Raw genomic sequence first — 16534 nt, forward strand, 5'->3', positions numbered from 1 at the left:
TTGTACACACACTACAGGTTTCACAGAGTCCCAGGCTGACGTGTTTGTAAGGCATGTTGTTCACAGTGTGGGAATAGGCCATCTAGGAAGAGGAACCAGGTGTGTCAAGCTCCATGTAGGCTGCATGCAGGATGTTGCCAAGTTTGAGAGGAGCACAGAATCTGCTGCTGCCCACACCTTACAGTGTCGAGTCCTTGGTTTCTGTCTTTTTTGAATTTAATTGTGTATGTTCCCAGGCTGCTTTATTTACCTTGTAAAACTAACTGGCTTGCTGTAAAATTCTGTAATTCCATAATATGCTTCCTATTCAAATACATTCTTGTTTAATGACAGTGTGCAAATGGAGCATTAGCAGTGTGGGCTGACTGAACCATGCATTGCTGCAGCCCTAAGATCTCGCTTAGACAGCTGTGGTGTTGTTAGACCATGCATGGAAGGCATTCCCCAGGCACTGTGTGAGGGGTTGGACATGGTGTTGGTTGGGGAAGGGCTTTTCAAAGGAGACCAGATCCATTCACAGCCTCAGAGATTGAACGGGGGAGATTTCAGTGTAACTGCTTTGGTCCTACGAACCCGGAGCAGATCTGAATGCTGCTCGTTACTTAAATTTCCCTGCTCATTAAGGTACAAGCTGCTATATAAACCATTTCTAGTTGCCTGTTGAATTATGTAAGTAGAAGCAGCAAGAACTGCGTATTTCCACAGTGACATGAAACTGCTCCTTGCAGTGAATTTGACTCTGGATTATTTCAGTTTGCAGCTTTGCTGGCTGCAGCCCAGGCCCATGCTGCTGCAGGGCTGGCACAGCGGCTGCTGGCCCCTTTGGACCTGCAGCCAAGAGTCTTTTTAGTGGGCAGAAGGGATGTGCATGTATCCTGTGCAGCCATACTGGACTCCTCTGCATTGCAGTTGATAAACAGCATTTTCTTCAGAAATATTTTCATGTAATTTTCTATGCTGTTTTTTATAAGTAATTGACCTTTAAAGTGTGCTTTGGAGGTTGGGATATAAAGGCTATTGGGTTTATCATCACTGGCAGATGAAGTGAATATGGTTTGGTTTCCAGGTTTGGGTAATTCTTAAAAAAGGTTTAACAGAAGCTAGACGTTTCCATCAATTATCTGGGTGAAGGAGCATTTCTTCTCATGCGTCTCCCTGCCTGTTGACACTGTGGTGGTATTTGTAGTACTAAAGAATAGGAGCTTTTTTCTTGGCAGATACCTGCGTACTTCATCTGAGCATTCAGCCTTACCCACCTCCGTGTGCCCTAAAGCATTCTCTTGGTTCACCTGGCTCATTTCAGCTTGCCCAAAACTTGGCTTGACGCTGTGCCATGGGTAACACCCAGAGAAACTTGGTCATAAACTGAAAGCATGCTTGGGTGGAAGAATTTCCAATACTAAGAATCTGCCAAAAACACAAATTAATTATTGGATGATTATTATAATAAACTTTTATATAGAGAAGGAAAAAAGCTTGTGTGTCTCCAGTAGAACTGCTGGTCAATAGAATGTACACATAAATACTCCTATGTGATTAATAATGTTAGAACAATAAAATGTTATGCACTATAACACCATGTTAAATGCTTGGTGTTCTCTGTCAATGATCCTCATTTCACATCCCCCACACCTATCAAAGTGCCACCATTTTGCTACTTCAGCAATCTCTGCTTCAGAATGTCAGACAGCCCCATGGCTTCTTGTTTCATGAAGCAAGGCTAGGCCAGGGAGTGACTTGGACAGTTTTATGATGATAACTTTTGCTTCAAAGTGATTTGATTTAGGTAAGCTGTTTTATCTCCTCTGAGTTGTGGTTATAGTGGCTTTTAAGTGAGAGTAGAGTAAGTTGAGAAAGGTTTTATTGTAAGTAAGTACTTGATCCATAAGGACTGAATTGGTTTATTGTGATGTATTGTTAGATAACTGGAATAAAAACAAACTAAATTTTGTAAGAATTAGATGCTGTGCAATTGTAAAGGCTTACCCCTTGGCTGCTTTTGCTGGAAATGAGAGAGAGATTTCTTTGGGGTTCTTATGAAAAAAGGGCAACCTCTTTGGCTGTGGTTTCTCATGCAGAAAGGTGCTGCTGGTGCCCGTTTTCCACGTCCCCCAGGCTGGGGTTCAGATAGCTGACATACAGAGCTGTGCAGTGAACACATGTAGGATGGAATTGGCCATTGTTCACATCTCCATACAGGTGTGAAGTTCACAAGCTGAAAGCAGCATTTCTGGTCAGAAGATATGCTGCTACCAAATTTCAGAAACTTCCTGTGATTGCCAGAGGTGGTGGTGGTTCTGCCCAAAAGAACCACATTCTTATTGCACTGTGTAATATTGCACTGTGTAATAAACAGGTGTTATAAGCATAGAAATACGAAATAATCTTGCTCTGTGCTGTTGTAATAGAAGGGTGATGGTTTGTCTTGGATCGTTCACTGGGACAACCAAGTGCAGAAAAAAAAAATTAATGGATTTGCTATATCAATAATGAAGTAAACCCTGCTTGATTTACTGACTTGATTTTTCTTTCAAATGCTGCCAGACCATTTGAATCTCCTGTTGCTTTTTACTCAAAGTCTGTGGTCTTATTTTTGTAATGAGTGGCCTTAGGAAGATGTGGAACTGTGAAGGGAAGTGCTATAAGAAGGCAGAGGAACGTACAAAAAACAAGCATCCTGCACTTCAGAATGTCTCTGAATTTCATGAAAAGTTGAAATGGAGTTTTATGTGCTACTGGAAGCGTGCAAGTTCTAGTTGCAATTCTTTTTCACAAAATTAAACACCAGTTCTGGGAGAGAAGTCTTGCACTGAGTTATCAAAGTCAGTCAGGAGTTTTGCACTATTCCCTGTTGTGCACAAGTGGCCAAGCAAAGGGATCGATTGCCTCTTGCATGGCCTATCACTTTCTTAAAATAAGGCAACGTGCAGTCATAAATTGTATTACTCAGTGTGGAGACGAACAGAGCTGTGCAAAATGCTGCAGACACTTGAGTCTTGAGCAAGAGGACAGATCATTGTTGTTTAGAGGGCTTCTCATAATTTCAGAACAATTCTTCAGTTGGAGCTTTTGCTGGAACTTCACATGCAGTTCACTGCGCGCTCGTGGTACTGGGAGCCCACTGGTGGTTTTGCTCCTTACCTGCATGGCAAGGGTGCAGCAAGACGTGCTGTCTGCAGGGACGTGCAAAGCCTTCAGCCTTGGGAAGGCCAGGAGGTACCTTCAAGGTAACTTCCAACTGCCGGTGCAGACTTTAAAAGTTAGTTTTTGTTTATCTTCATAACGTGATCTTCTCATAAATCTGGATTGCAAACTGGCTGAACAAGACCTGATGTGGCTGTTCCCTTTGACAAAGGCAGGGTTTGCTGTTTGATTTTTTTTTCTGAAATGTTTTGCGTCATCTGAAGATCTCTATGCTGACATTTAAAGACAAGGCAAAGTGAGGCAGCAAATTCTTTTAGCTCACCAGAGGCAAAGCAGTGGCTCTGGCCTTATGAGTCGAGAGTTGGATGACTCCATTTTTAAAGGAAGTGGATCATCTGAAGCAGTTCACTACAATTGCTTTAAATGAGGCATGTGAGCTGCTTGCCTCTGTGCTGCTGTGATTCAGAGGTAAATGGCCAGATCCGTTCTGCGTGTTGCTGGTTGAGTGATGTTTCCATTTGGCTCTTTGCCTTTCTCTGTCTGTTTCTTTGCATTACAAAGAACGTCCCCTATCTATGACACTTCTTTTTCCCCAAAAGCTTGAAAATGCAAAGCATACACAGTAACTTTGTCAATGTGATGTGATAGGAGTTTGCTCATTTTTTTTTCTCCTTCCCTTCCCCTAAGGAATCTGTTTATGACTGTCACTCATGGAAAGAATTAAGATAAGGAAATAAAAATCTTACTTGGTGATGGTACAGAAAGCTGTGAAATCATGAGTGAATGTTGTGATGTGTTTGTGTTGAGCTTTTCATTGCATCATTGCCAATGGCAGGTTGAACAGCTTGCCTTAGTGCTATCCTGCTCAGCAGAGCTTTCCAACAGAACACTTGCACAAAGCTGAAGCAGCTGGGTTCTTGTGGGGTTGATTGGTTTGTTTGTTTCTAAAACAAAAAAAAAAACTTAGAACAAAAAGGCACCAGTAATTCAAGCAGATACAGATGCAAAGAGATCTCCATGCAGTACAGCTTTCTCTTACACTTCAAGTGCACGCCCCAATTGATCGCAGTAGTGCAAGGACTTCACTGCATTTTCCTTAAAGGAGTGAAGGTACCGTTCATTTACTCCCTTGCTTTTGCTGAGCTGTGGCAGAGAGCAAATCTGACACATGCCCAACTTCAGGCAGGCTGCTTTCAGGACAGCTAAAGCCAGGACTGGTTTGGGACTCAGCCCTTGAAGATCTACAATCCATGTATCTTAGTGCCCAAACAAAGCTATGATAAGAATTTCCTGTAATGCCTGTACCAAAATTCTTGAATCTTCTAATGCTTCCACAGTTTATGTTGTTTGGGCAGTGTGCCAAGCTCCTACATTTCATTCAAGATCATGTTAACGTTCTAGTTGATTTTTCTCTTAAGGAGATACTCATCTGATTAATTAATTTTAAAATTTATTTTAAACAAAAGTGATCAATGCTGCACAGAAGTGATTTTGCTTGAGATTGGTGACTTCGTGATTCTGCTAGCGGTCCTGTTTCACCTTGCTTGCAGCCCCTGTGTGCAGCTGCACGAGGGGTTTGTTCCAATCGCATTAACAGCAGAAAAGGGATTCTTTCAGTTCCAGCACTTTTGGTGGGAGGTGTGACTACTAAATTTCAAACTCTAAAGCACAAGTTTCTGTTTTGACTTTTAATCAGCTCAGTAAATAGGGAGAGAGAAACCCAGGCAGTTTCCTTTACTTACCTTTGTTAATAAAAATGTATGGAGAACTGTAAAGTACTCTGTAGTTTGCCTCCTTAATGCTCTGCCCTGGGCCTGAACTGCTCTCTGTCTTGCATATTTAAATCTATTTGGTGCACGCACATTAGCAGTACATTTCAGATTGGTGCTCCTGTATTACTCTGCTTAGGGCAGTCTGCAGTTGCCTCAGTGCTCTACAGTTGAGCATGGGTAGCATGCTGGATGGATGGCCTTCAGGATGTTAAGACATTCCAATTTAGCTAAGTGGTTTATACATCAGAAAGTGAAGTACTCTGACAAATAGCTCCTGAAATGGGATTAAATTAGGTGAAGTAGCAAATCCAATTAATTTTTTTATTAGAGCACTCTGGTATCTCCAGTGAGACATTCATTCTTCTATGTCATGACAAACTGTCACGTTTGTGCTTTATGTGTGGGTTCCTGATTTAACTAGATTAAATTAATTCTTAGCATAAGACACAATCTATTCAGTATTTTTGCAAAGGTCTTTTCTTATGTCTTTGGAGGTGGCACTCGTTTCATGGATAAATGATACTTGTCTTTGTATGCCTCTGTTCCCATGCAGGCATACTCCCATCCTTAATACCTGTAATGAGACTGTGAACTTAGCAATGAACTTGACCAGATGACTTTTTTTTTTTTTTAATTTTGCCATCTTCAGTAACAACTTCTGCAGCTTGTGAGAAATTGGAGAGAGACAGGAATGAACTGCAAGCTACCTATGAAGGATTCCTGCAGAAATTAAATGAGCAGCATCACAGCGATTTAGCTGAACTGGAGGAGAGGCTCAAGCAGTTTTACACCGCAGAATGTGAGAAGCTCCAAAGTATCTGCATTGAAGAAGCTGAGAAGTACAAAGCGCAGCTCCAGGAGCAGGTTTGTGGTATTTGGAGTAGGAATATTCTTCAACAATTGTTTTCTGCTACAAATGAGCCCTCAAGAAGTCTTGATTTGTTTGTTTGTTTATTTTGGCTATTACTGAATGTATTTTATCTAATGTGAAACTCTACTTGATTGCAATTACAAAAGAAAACGTTAGTGTGCGAAGTTGGCCAAGCCTTAAGGTTGTGTTTTAACATGGTAGAAATTCAGCATTCTGCAAGCTTCAGTTACGTCTGAAGCTCTGCAGGTACTTTTGAAGCAGCTTGAGTTTTAACATTTATAAAACCACACCTGGCTTGGGAACCTGCTTTGCAGCAATTCCGTGTGTGTGAGAGACACATACATTCTGTTGGTGTCTGTAAACTGTTCTCATCTATTAAGTGTTGTACGTGGCTTAGCTTTTCCTGTGACCATCTGTTAAGAGCTGCCTAGACTTAAGCATAGCAAAAAACCACCGTAACAATATTTTAAGCAAGGGTTAAAATGTCACACTAAGGGGAAAAACTCATCTTGTCATATTGCAGGTGGACAACTTAAATGTCACACATGAAAACTTAAAGCTGCAACTTGAAAACAGCCACTCAGAAAAAGTAGAGGAGCTGAAAAAGAAATATGAATCCTCTTTTTCGGGCAAGTATTTTGTATTAAGTCCATACAACGTAGTACTGCTGGTCACAAACAAAAATATTCAAATATATTAAACTTGAATATGTACATTTCCTTCTTGCTGGTCAGCTATCCTTACAAATGCTGACTGAATTCCTCCTTTTGGATCTGAACAAGTTTATTTTATATACAGAAATAACCATGCTTCCATCATCATTGAATGAAACTTTCAAAACAGTTTAAGAGTGGAGATGACTTTTAAAAGATGCATCTAAATTACAGCCTGCCCTCAAAATGTCATGGTAAAGGAGCAACTCTTTCCCTACCACCCCCACACTTCTGAAAGGAGCACCTCAAAATTGAGATGAACATTAAGTAGGGTTAGGTGGTGTCCAGATTGATGTGGGAATGTTTCTCAAGTTGAGAAATATTGTGCATTGTTTAGAAGAGTGAAGTTTTTTCTAGGAAGAGGCGTGTTCAGATTTAAATTGCATTGTGTCTAGATGATTTAAGAGGTGATGGTTTCCATCCTCCCTCTGACTCCACCTGACAAGCAAATTTCCAGCGATCCTTTTGTCTCCTTAAAGGCATTTCCAGCGTAATTGAAGAGCTCTTCTGCGTGATATTTCCAAAGTAGGAAAGGAAATGTTTTTCAGTAAATGCCTGGGAGATGCATGATATAGTTTTTGCCTCTAATTCCCTTCAGAAGCTCAGCTTTTGTCAGATGTGGATCTGTGCTCAATTCATCCATTTGTTGCATGTAGATGAGTGTTTTCAAACTTGAGATGCTTCAACTAATGAAATGTGTTTGTGAGAGGACAACCCACAAATCTGAAGCGGTGATAAATCTGATACTTTGTATAGGCTTTGGGATGGTTTGTGATAAATGTTCTTTCCATTGTTGGCAGTGACTCTGCATCTGTGCATATGTGTTTTGGCTATTTGTCCTTGTTAAAAAAAAAAATAAAACCATCATCATGTATTAAAAATCTACAAAAATCATTTGTTGCAGAGCTCAAGAATGCCCATGAATCTGAAAGGAAGTTGCTTGAAGATTCCTTTAAGGAGAAGCAGGAATTGCTAGAGGTACATGTGGGGATTGAGTCATTGCAGATCTAAAACTTAAATGGGATTTTGGAGATGTGCACTGAATTCTTGGCTTAACTGTGCTCTGTCTTTTCATTTCAGAAAAAAATTGATGAATTGAAATGTGAAAACATCACTTTAAGTGAGAAGCTGAAATTAGAAGAGCAAAAACAAACAGCCAAAGAAAAAGCCAGTCTTGTAAGTCCAGATCTCCAAAAGTAAAGCAGACAGGCAGATCTTTTATGCTCGGGTTTATTTTACTGCATGATGTGAAAGGTCTGTAATCAAATCTGATAGAGAGCTCCGATACACATTAATACTGTATGTAAATGGATTGCCTACCAGAAGTTTTTGTCAAGCAGTACAATGTTATTAACTTTACTGGTATAAATCTATTGTGTGTAAGTTAAAGCCTAAGTGAATCTGAAAACCTGAGTGTATGCAGGTGTATCACAGCTTGCTTCTCGTTAGTTGATAAATGCTCAACCAGCACCATGATGGTGCTGTCTTGTATCATTGCTACAAAATTCACTTCTTGTACTTCAGTCTTTAATGAACTTATGACCTGTGCTTGTTTCGGGTGTATCCTTTAGATAAACTTTTCATTCTCACCTTTCTCCCAAGGCTGTTGTCATCTATGATGCTCCTAGGATTAGAAATGTGCTTTGAGAGAAGTTTTTCATGCATTTGGAGATGGCTAGAAACAGACATGCTTACTTTCTAGTTTATTTTCAGTGTGGCCTGTAGTAATGTTTTCTCACAAAAAGAAATTCCGTGCTTAAAAAAAACGTTTAGAATTGTTAGTGGCAGATCCTCAGATTTTGGCAGTTTTGCTGCTTTAAATGGGCAGTCTTGCAAGTGTAGTCAGTCTGTGTTTTACCTGTTAGGATAATCTGTTAATTACAATGGGTTTGGACAAAGCTGATTTATATGCCTCTGCTACTTTGTGTCTTCTAGTACTCACCCTGTTTTTGACTTGGTCAAACACTCAAATAAAGCTAAAGAGGAACAGATACATGCTTGGAAAAAAATATAAACAGTAATAGAGCTCAGGGTCAGGGAAGTGGGACAGAGGAAGACCAGAGAATGGCAGGACAAAACTCCAGTAATGTGACCTTTGGCCCAGCTACAGGGAGCCCTTTGGATGGAAAACCAAACATGAACATAGAGAGCTCTGGGAGGGGAAAAAGCCAGAGAAAAAAGTCTGCTTTGTGTGCAAAAGTGCAGGCTTACCAACTAGAAGCAGCTCTAATTCTCACTGGACCATTTTTTTTCCTCTTGTTATTTATTCTAATGGCAGGGTAGAGCTGCAAGAAGAATCTGCAAGCAGTGTTGCTGTGTTTGGGAGAGGTGATACCAAAGAGAACACTCTGCTTAGCTGTGCTCAGATGTTATTTTAGAGCAATAGTTAAGTGACTTTACACCGCAGCAAATATGCTTTGCATCCTAACAGATAAGCTTCATAAGCTTCAGGCTTCTGCATGGGAAGATATTGGTTTGATTCGGTATACTCTTCCCTAGTGCTGCGCTGCTAGAACTTCTGACTGCCTTTTGACAATAGAGGTGTATGCCTAGCTTTCCAGTAGTATTTAAGTAGTATCACTTGATATTCCTATTTTTTTTTTTTTTTTTTTGCTAAAACCTTATCTGGCTTGGTGTTCTGCTATGAGTAGGCAGGAGAGGAGGACAGGAGAGCAGGCAGAACAGACACAGACTAGATCAGGCCTTTGTGTCACTGTGAAATGTGGTGGTTCTGTACTTAATTCTGGCACAGGGCTCTGACATGTACTGTGGACTGCATCCCACAAAACTACAGGCATCTCCTGCACACCTTAGGCTGCTGATGCAGCAGTGAAGCTGTACTCATCATGGTACCTCAGCTTTCCACCAAAACATGCTAAGAGAAATTGTTTGCTTTTAAAGATAGACTCAGCCACTGATTAACTTGTGTTTGTTTTCCACTCGTACTATCTTGAAATGAACTTTATTTCTCCTCATTATTTCTTTGCCTTTGAAATATTAAGCATGTGATTTACTCTACAGTGCTTGAATGCTTCCTTACTATGGAAGAAACATCTTTGAAAAAAACAGACTGTCTGTCCCCACTCTTCCTCCCACCCCTCAAGAAAGCTAAGTCTTATGTACTGTACTGTAGAATAAGTCACAAACATGAAACAGTGCAGGATTTTTAAATGCAATTGCATTGCCAGGCCTTCTGGAAGAATGTAAAATGAAAAATGTTGGATTTCTTCTTACGAACTATGTACCTTCAGGTAGAAAACAGTGAAAATTAGCTACAGCCAAATGTATGGCTTTATAAGCTTGTGTGTTTTTTGAACCGTTTCAGCACCTGAAAAACTCTTCAAATGTTTACTCTTATTATCTCCTGGGATGGGTTATGAGTAATGCAGAATAAATTTTGGAACTCCTCGCCTTAAAGGGGCCTTTCAGCACTCTCACAAAACAGGTTGGGCTGCGACAGCTCTAGTGCCATCCTCTGACTCATGAGGATTTTTCACATATGTACAAAGTCTTTTCTGAACACCTGCTAAGGGAAACTGCAACTGTTGATTTAAAACAAAGAACAAAGAAAATCAGATGAGAAAGCGGCACCGGATTTTTTTCTTATGCAAAGCTGTCAAACTTGATTTCACCTAGAACAAATAACTGTCATTACGGTTTTTATTTCCTTGCTCTTTCTTAAATAGCAGGAAAACACTTAAATCATCCATGAAATTAAGGTAATAAGCAAACTCTGTGGAAATCTTTCAGAAAAACCCGCAGATCATGTATCTGGAACAGGAGCTGGAAAGTTTGAAAGCAGTGCTGGAGATCAAGAATGAGAAACTCCATCAGCAAGATATAAAGTTAATGAAGATGGACAAACTGGTGGGTTTCCCTTGGGGTCTGGCAATTTTGGACTGTTTCTCTAGCTGTGTTCTGATGATGAATTCAGGCTGGTCATACTCACATGCAAAGATTTTTTTCTTGTTGTTTAAAAGGAAGCATGCAAAAATAATGGGGCACACTCCCACTGCAGGTACAATTTTGTTCATATTGGGCTGTAGCAAGGGGGAAACAGATGCTCTAAGTGGTCTTTCCACCTCTTAAGACAGCTACCGAGTTGCACAAACTATAGCAAGTTAGTATGGAGCTATCTGAGAGTCTCTTCTACACCCTCTCCTCTCTTCTACCCCATCTCCTAAACAAAAAATCCTCATCTGTTCACATTTACTCAACTATTATGGAAGACAGACTGCACTGTTAGGAAAACCTTAACATGGTAGCTACATTAATTAAACAAGAAGAGATCATATTTTCATCTAAAGTCGACTAGCTCAACAGCTTTAAAGTATTTGTTCAGCTGTGGGGATTTGTCCCCAGCCTGTGCATAATTCCACATGAAACAGCAATTTTGGGGGCAGAACTTAACATTATTTGGCATATCTAGTTTGTGGCCTTATCCTGAGTGGAGCTTTGGAACAGCTGTAATAACAGGTTGAGCAATATTTTAATGAGAATATACAGAAGGGTTTGGATAGAAGGGAATACATTCATGTTATTTGTTGAGTATTGCACAACATCATATGTTGCACTGTGCCATTGATCTACAATTGCTAGAATGTTACTTGTCAACCCTCATCTTTTCTACAGAAGTTTGGCACAGCAGAGAAGCCCTTGGAATGTACAACCATTTAAAAATTCTTATTTTCCATAACTATTGGTAACATCTTGCAACAATGGAGTAAAATCGGGAGAGTTGTGCACAAAGGGGAACTTCTTCCATTTCTTGCTCTAGCATGGTACTTCTAGGCAGCCTCCAGTCTGCAGCAGCTTACAGAACTGCTGCCTGTAACTCACAGAAGTTACTAGAATCTGCTAGTCGAGTAGCATAGACCTTATCCAGCTTCTCTTCTGGCATCTAATCAGCAAAAGTGGCACAATGCCAGCGTTACACAAGAATAAGGTAAGTAGACCTGTTTGACTATTTCAAAATATTAAGCCATGATAGCAGGTCAGTCTCCTCTTACTCAAAAGTCACTCTGCCTGTTTTTCCCTTTATTGTAACAAGGTCTGTAAACTGTGCTAAGAATGTTGATATCTTGAATGTATGTGTATAACTTTTTATTTTAAACTGTCACCTTTTATTCTAAGGTGGAAAACAACACCATCCTAATGGATAAATTAAAGAAGGTTCAACAGGAAAATGAAGAATTAAAAGCTCGGATGGACAAGCACATGGAACTTTCAAGGTGAAAAATATCTGAGAACTTTTAAGATATGCTCATTAACCTGGGGAAGATGTTCCTCTAACAAGAAAGAAAAACGTGTAAATATATATCAGTGTCTAGGTTTATGTAGTTTTCTGTAGAAGAAATCTTTCCTTTTCCACTTCTGTCTTTTATAGCTGTACATTCTTCTGTAGAAAACCAAACAGGAAGAGACTGTAAAGTAAGGCTCATCAAAGCACTCCAAAGCAACATTTCAGGGAGAAGAAGCATCTCAGACAATACCATCTTAGAGCAGATTGCTGCAGGCTCACCAAGTACTACTGACCTCTCAGTTAAACCTGACTCAAGTTTTAACTGCTTCAGTTGAGTGATTTGTGCCCAATATAGATCAGTGAAAAGACCAGTATGTTTTAGTTAGCAATGACAGCAATATTTAGGATGCATAAAATGGGTCTCAGGTTCTCCTAACTTCAAGTGCTACTTAAATGATTTTTTTTGTTTGAGCTTCTGTGTAGAGCTGAGCCTGCTCCAAGAGCCCAAGGCTTGAGCATGGCCACTGAAGATGTCATTGTTAGTGGGACAAGTCTCACTTTTCAGGTACTTTTTCTGGTCATATTTACTGGCCTTCAGGAATGCTCCGTATTGGAACTTCCTCCTGCTTTTTCTAAGCTACAAATGTAAATACCACAGGGCTGCAAACATGGTAAATCCTCCTTTCATTCTCATCCTAAGGAAGTAATTCAGTTGTAAGCAGGGTTTTATGCAAGTTCAAACTATTCTTGAGCAATGAATACCATAACCAACTCTGTGACATGCTCTGATGTAAATCTGTCTTTTACAGGCAACTTTCTACTGAGCAAGCTGTTTTACAGGAGTCCCTAGAGAAAGAATCGAAAGTCAACAAACGGCTGTCAATGGAAAATGAAGAACTTCTGTGGAAGTTGCATAACGGTGACCTATGCAGCCCAAGAAAACTGTCTCCCAGTTCTCCATCTGTGCCTCTTCAGTCCCCACGAAATTCTGGTAACTTCTCTAGTCCTACAGTCTCACCAAGATGACATCTCTTGAAAGAAAGGGGATTGCATTTCATTCGTGGTCTGCAGAACTGATCATAACTTTAATTGCAGGAGCAAGAGCTATATTAGCTGAGTATGACAACTAAACATAACTGGAAACTTGGTGCAAAAATGACGATAAGAGACTGAGACTATGGGAGTAAGACTCACGTAGCTTCTCCCAAAAAGACTTGTTTATGACCTCCATGGACAGAGTTGCACAAAGCACTTAGAGAGCAAGGAAAGACTTCTTCATTGCCTTTTCACCTAACCATAAAGAAAAGCTCAGGGGCTTAGAGATAAAGATCACAACCTTTATAATATGTTCCTTATCACAGACACTTTTTTTAAAGGCTGTTTGTTTGCGTGTGCGCATGTGTGCTGTGGATGGAATGGATGTAACACACCGTGCGTGTGTCTAATGCTGCCTTCTTTGCTGTGTATGTAATAAAGGATAAAAGCTGAAGACTACAGATTGACATGTACTTCCTTAACAATGGTGTCAGCGCACGCTTTTAGCCAAGAGTACTCTCACAAAAATGATGAGAGACAGCCACTGGTGCAGTAGGTCAGTCTCCTTCATCTTCCTGTCTTCAGAGGAAAAAATAGTGTGAAAAGCTTAGTCCATTGACTCCGTGTCTTGGCCTACCTTTCTATGCAACTTTGAATGAATTTTAAAAGCAAACTGAATTGTAGCCATATCGTGCATGCACAAGAGCATCGGTTATGAAGAGGCTGTTAGTTGCAGTAGATTTTGTCTTTCAAGTCAACAGACTCAGAATCTGACCTTGAAGGACACTGATTCTGAAGTTCTCAGTACAGGGGCAGGGTTAGGTGCCCAGACCTATCACTTTACCTGCTGAAAACGAATCCTTAAACAGCACGTCCGTTGCTGAGACCATCAGTTGAAAGAAAAACAAGATTCGGAAGCCAAAGAGAAAACTGCAATAATTAAGTGCTCAAGTTCTCAATAAGATTCTTAAGTAATCTGTGAGTTTCAGTGCACCTGGTGGCACGTTCACTTTTTAAGTATTAGCATTTGTATTAACATTTGTTGGAGTTGACTCAGTTCGTGTATGGAAGACAGGGAAGGTGATAGCTGTGGGTAATTGTCTTGCTAAGTCTGCTACACCTTTTCTCTGAGACTGCAGGGTATCACTGTTTGCCAGTTCATCTGGCAAAAGATCCTGTACAGGAAGTGCTGTAGAGTAGGGGAAAAATTTGTCCTGCCTGCTGAACCTGGGGGTTGAAGGTGTCAGCATGTCCAGAAATGTCGTATGCTGAGTTTCAGCTTCACCAAGGTAATCACATAGCCTGGCTACTCCCTCGGTTAGACCTGTTTTAAAATCTCTACATCATATCTCCTAAACACAGGTTCAAATCAGTATTCCAAACTCCATGCTTACAACACTGGGTTTGGGTTTTTCGATGCCATTTCCAGCACCACCATAAGTTATGTAACAGTGTAGCTAATGCTGTCAGCTAGCTCTACAGTTGACTGTTACAATAAGATACAACCATGTTCACCCATGTTTTCCAGTAGCTTGAGAACAGAAATTGAGGAGATGGAAAGTGTTTAGGGAACTGAACTGGAGAACCACTTCAAGCCACGTTACCCAAGACTTCAATCTTAATGATGAATGTAGAAACAAGACTGGTAACAGTGCTCATACAAAAGTAAATGTGTAATATATTAAACTTGTGGTCAATTCATGAAACAAAAATGTTTCATCATTCAATTTACTTAATCTTACATTACGTGCAAGTTAAGGGTCCATTTTACAGACTATTACACTCTCTTAACCCCCTTTTAAGGCACTGTACTTGCCACTGTTAGTGATCTCAATGCTTTTAATTTTCTGGGGTTTCAAATTTAATTATGAAAATCCTCTGTGGGCTAAAACTTAAGGTATATACTGGAACACTCATCTGCTATGGTCAAAGAGATTTAATCACATGTATTTGAACTGAATGCTTAAAAAATAAATTTTTGTACTAATTGAAAGGTTTTTTCCTGCGTCTGTTAGTCAAATGATCTCTAATCTAGGAACATCCTTCTAAATATCTCTTAGTACCTGCTCAGCACAGCAGAAATGAAATAGTAAAGCTCCACTGCAAAAATTAATGTTCACCTAAGCCTTAGAAATTGTAACTCTACACTGCCACTCTGATAAGAGGAAGTTACACAGAGCTGCTTATAATTATCAGCTATTCAGCTTGAGGTGGCTGTTTCAAAATAAATAAATAAAAAACAAAAATCCACAACAACACAAGCACACGCCTAGGTAACATCACAGAATCCACAGAATTATGCAATGATAAAATACTTCATACATTTGAGTAAATATAGGTACCCACTGTGAATATGCGTCTGCTAAAGGCACCCAAAAGACTCCTTTTAAACTTACTCTTTTTTAGTGAGGATTCTTCTGTTAAAAAAAGAAAACAAAACAAAACCATTCAGCAACACCAGAATTCAGCAATTCAGGAAACAAGGACAGAAGAAGAGTACAGGCAGGTCTACACCCCTTCTCACTAGGGAGAAGGGGAAGGCTTTTCCAGTGCACTGGGACAGAACAGTAAGTATGGCATATGAAGTAATATAAAGGCTGTTGGGGGCAGTGAGGTAAGTCAGCAATACAGGACACTTTTCATCTCTGAACTGCTTGCAACCAGAATTTTTAATGCTGTTAAGAAGTAGTATTTGTATACTAAAATCAGAGCATAGAATTACCAGTTCACCATGTGTGCTATTGGTCAGAAAAGAGCATTCTGTTCATGTGTTTCAGTACTTATCTCTATTTAACTGAGTATTAACATTTCAAGCTTTGATTTAGATACTGTGTGTTAGCAAAGGCAAATAAAGCCTTAAAGTCCAGCAATTTCTACATATTTCTGACCGTCTCCTTAGCATAGAAACTTAAGTTAAAACCTGCTTCCCATAGATATATTCTAAAGGACTAGAGCTATCAGAGCAGTTACACTGCTGATTTTTCTTCAGATACTCCACCTTATCTCTAATGCAAAATTTCGTGAAAAATCATCACAATGACATTTTTATCTGTACCAAATGGTTTGTTGTCATTCCAGCTATTCATACCTTAAAGGTATTTGGTTTTGAATCACACCGTACTCGTGGTAAAACCTAAGCTGACTCATTTCCTTCTACTCCTTGAAGACAGTGATTCCCATGGCAGACTTTAAGGGCACCTACATGCAACCTGGTATCAGGCCATTTGTGCTGGAAATTCCTTCTACAGTAAACACTGTTCTTCAGAACTGCAATTGTCTGATGACAAGGAAATAATTTAGGGCTGAGCTAGAGTTAAAAGTTTATCAGGAAGCTGAAACAGTGACTTAATTTTAAGCATTAAGAAATACTGTCAGTAATTACTGCTGCCTTGCTTCAGTAAAGCAAGGCTAAGGCAAGGAAATAGAGCAACACTGGCAGGTCAGGGCATGTGACTTTGACAGGTCACTTAGACTTCATTTCTCAGGCTTCATTCTTTCAGCCTGTGTCATTGTTTATTTAAGTGGAAGTATGCATTTGCATCAAGCTAGAATCAGACTGCCCATGAGGCTTTTGGGAAATAAGAACTGTCATAATACGTGGTAATTTCCTCTCATTGTTTGTAATAGTGCAGGGAATGTTTCTAATATTTGCAGGAAAGAAAAAACAAAAAAGTCTTCCAGAAAGACTTCTGTGGACATAATTGGATCTGAGACCTTCATGTGTTCAGCCCATGTAACAGTTAAACTGAAGGGATGC

General features: G+C 39.9%; 1 protein-coding gene across 4 annotated transcripts in view; it reads left to right on the forward strand.

The window, feature by feature from the left end:
- The window catches only part of MTUS1 (microtubule associated scaffold protein 1), a 112009-nt gene extending 97235 nt beyond the window's left edge, over positions 1-14774 (forward strand). For all 4 annotated transcript variants that reach the window (XM_085223056.1, XM_085223055.1, XM_085223058.1 and 1 more), the window contains 7 exons: positions 5566-5780; positions 6311-6416; positions 7405-7478; positions 7581-7676; positions 10251-10367; positions 11634-11731; positions 12552-14774. In XM_085223056.1, coding sequence (XP_085079182.1) covers positions 5566-5780; positions 6311-6416; positions 7405-7478; positions 7581-7676; positions 10251-10367; positions 11634-11731; positions 12552-12768 — 923 coding nt within the window. In that variant the 3' untranslated portion in view covers positions 12769-14774. The remainder of the gene's footprint in view (positions 1-5565; positions 5781-6310; positions 6417-7404; positions 7479-7580; positions 7677-10250; positions 10368-11633; positions 11732-12551) is intronic.
- The last annotated feature ends 1760 nt before the right edge of the window (positions 14775-16534 follow it).

This window comes from Meleagris gallopavo, chromosome 4 (assembly GCF_905368555.1).
Source record: "Meleagris gallopavo chromosome 4, MGAL_WU_HG_1.1, whole genome shotgun sequence".
Taxonomy (NCBI): Eukaryota; Metazoa; Chordata; class Aves; order Galliformes; family Phasianidae; genus Meleagris; species Meleagris gallopavo.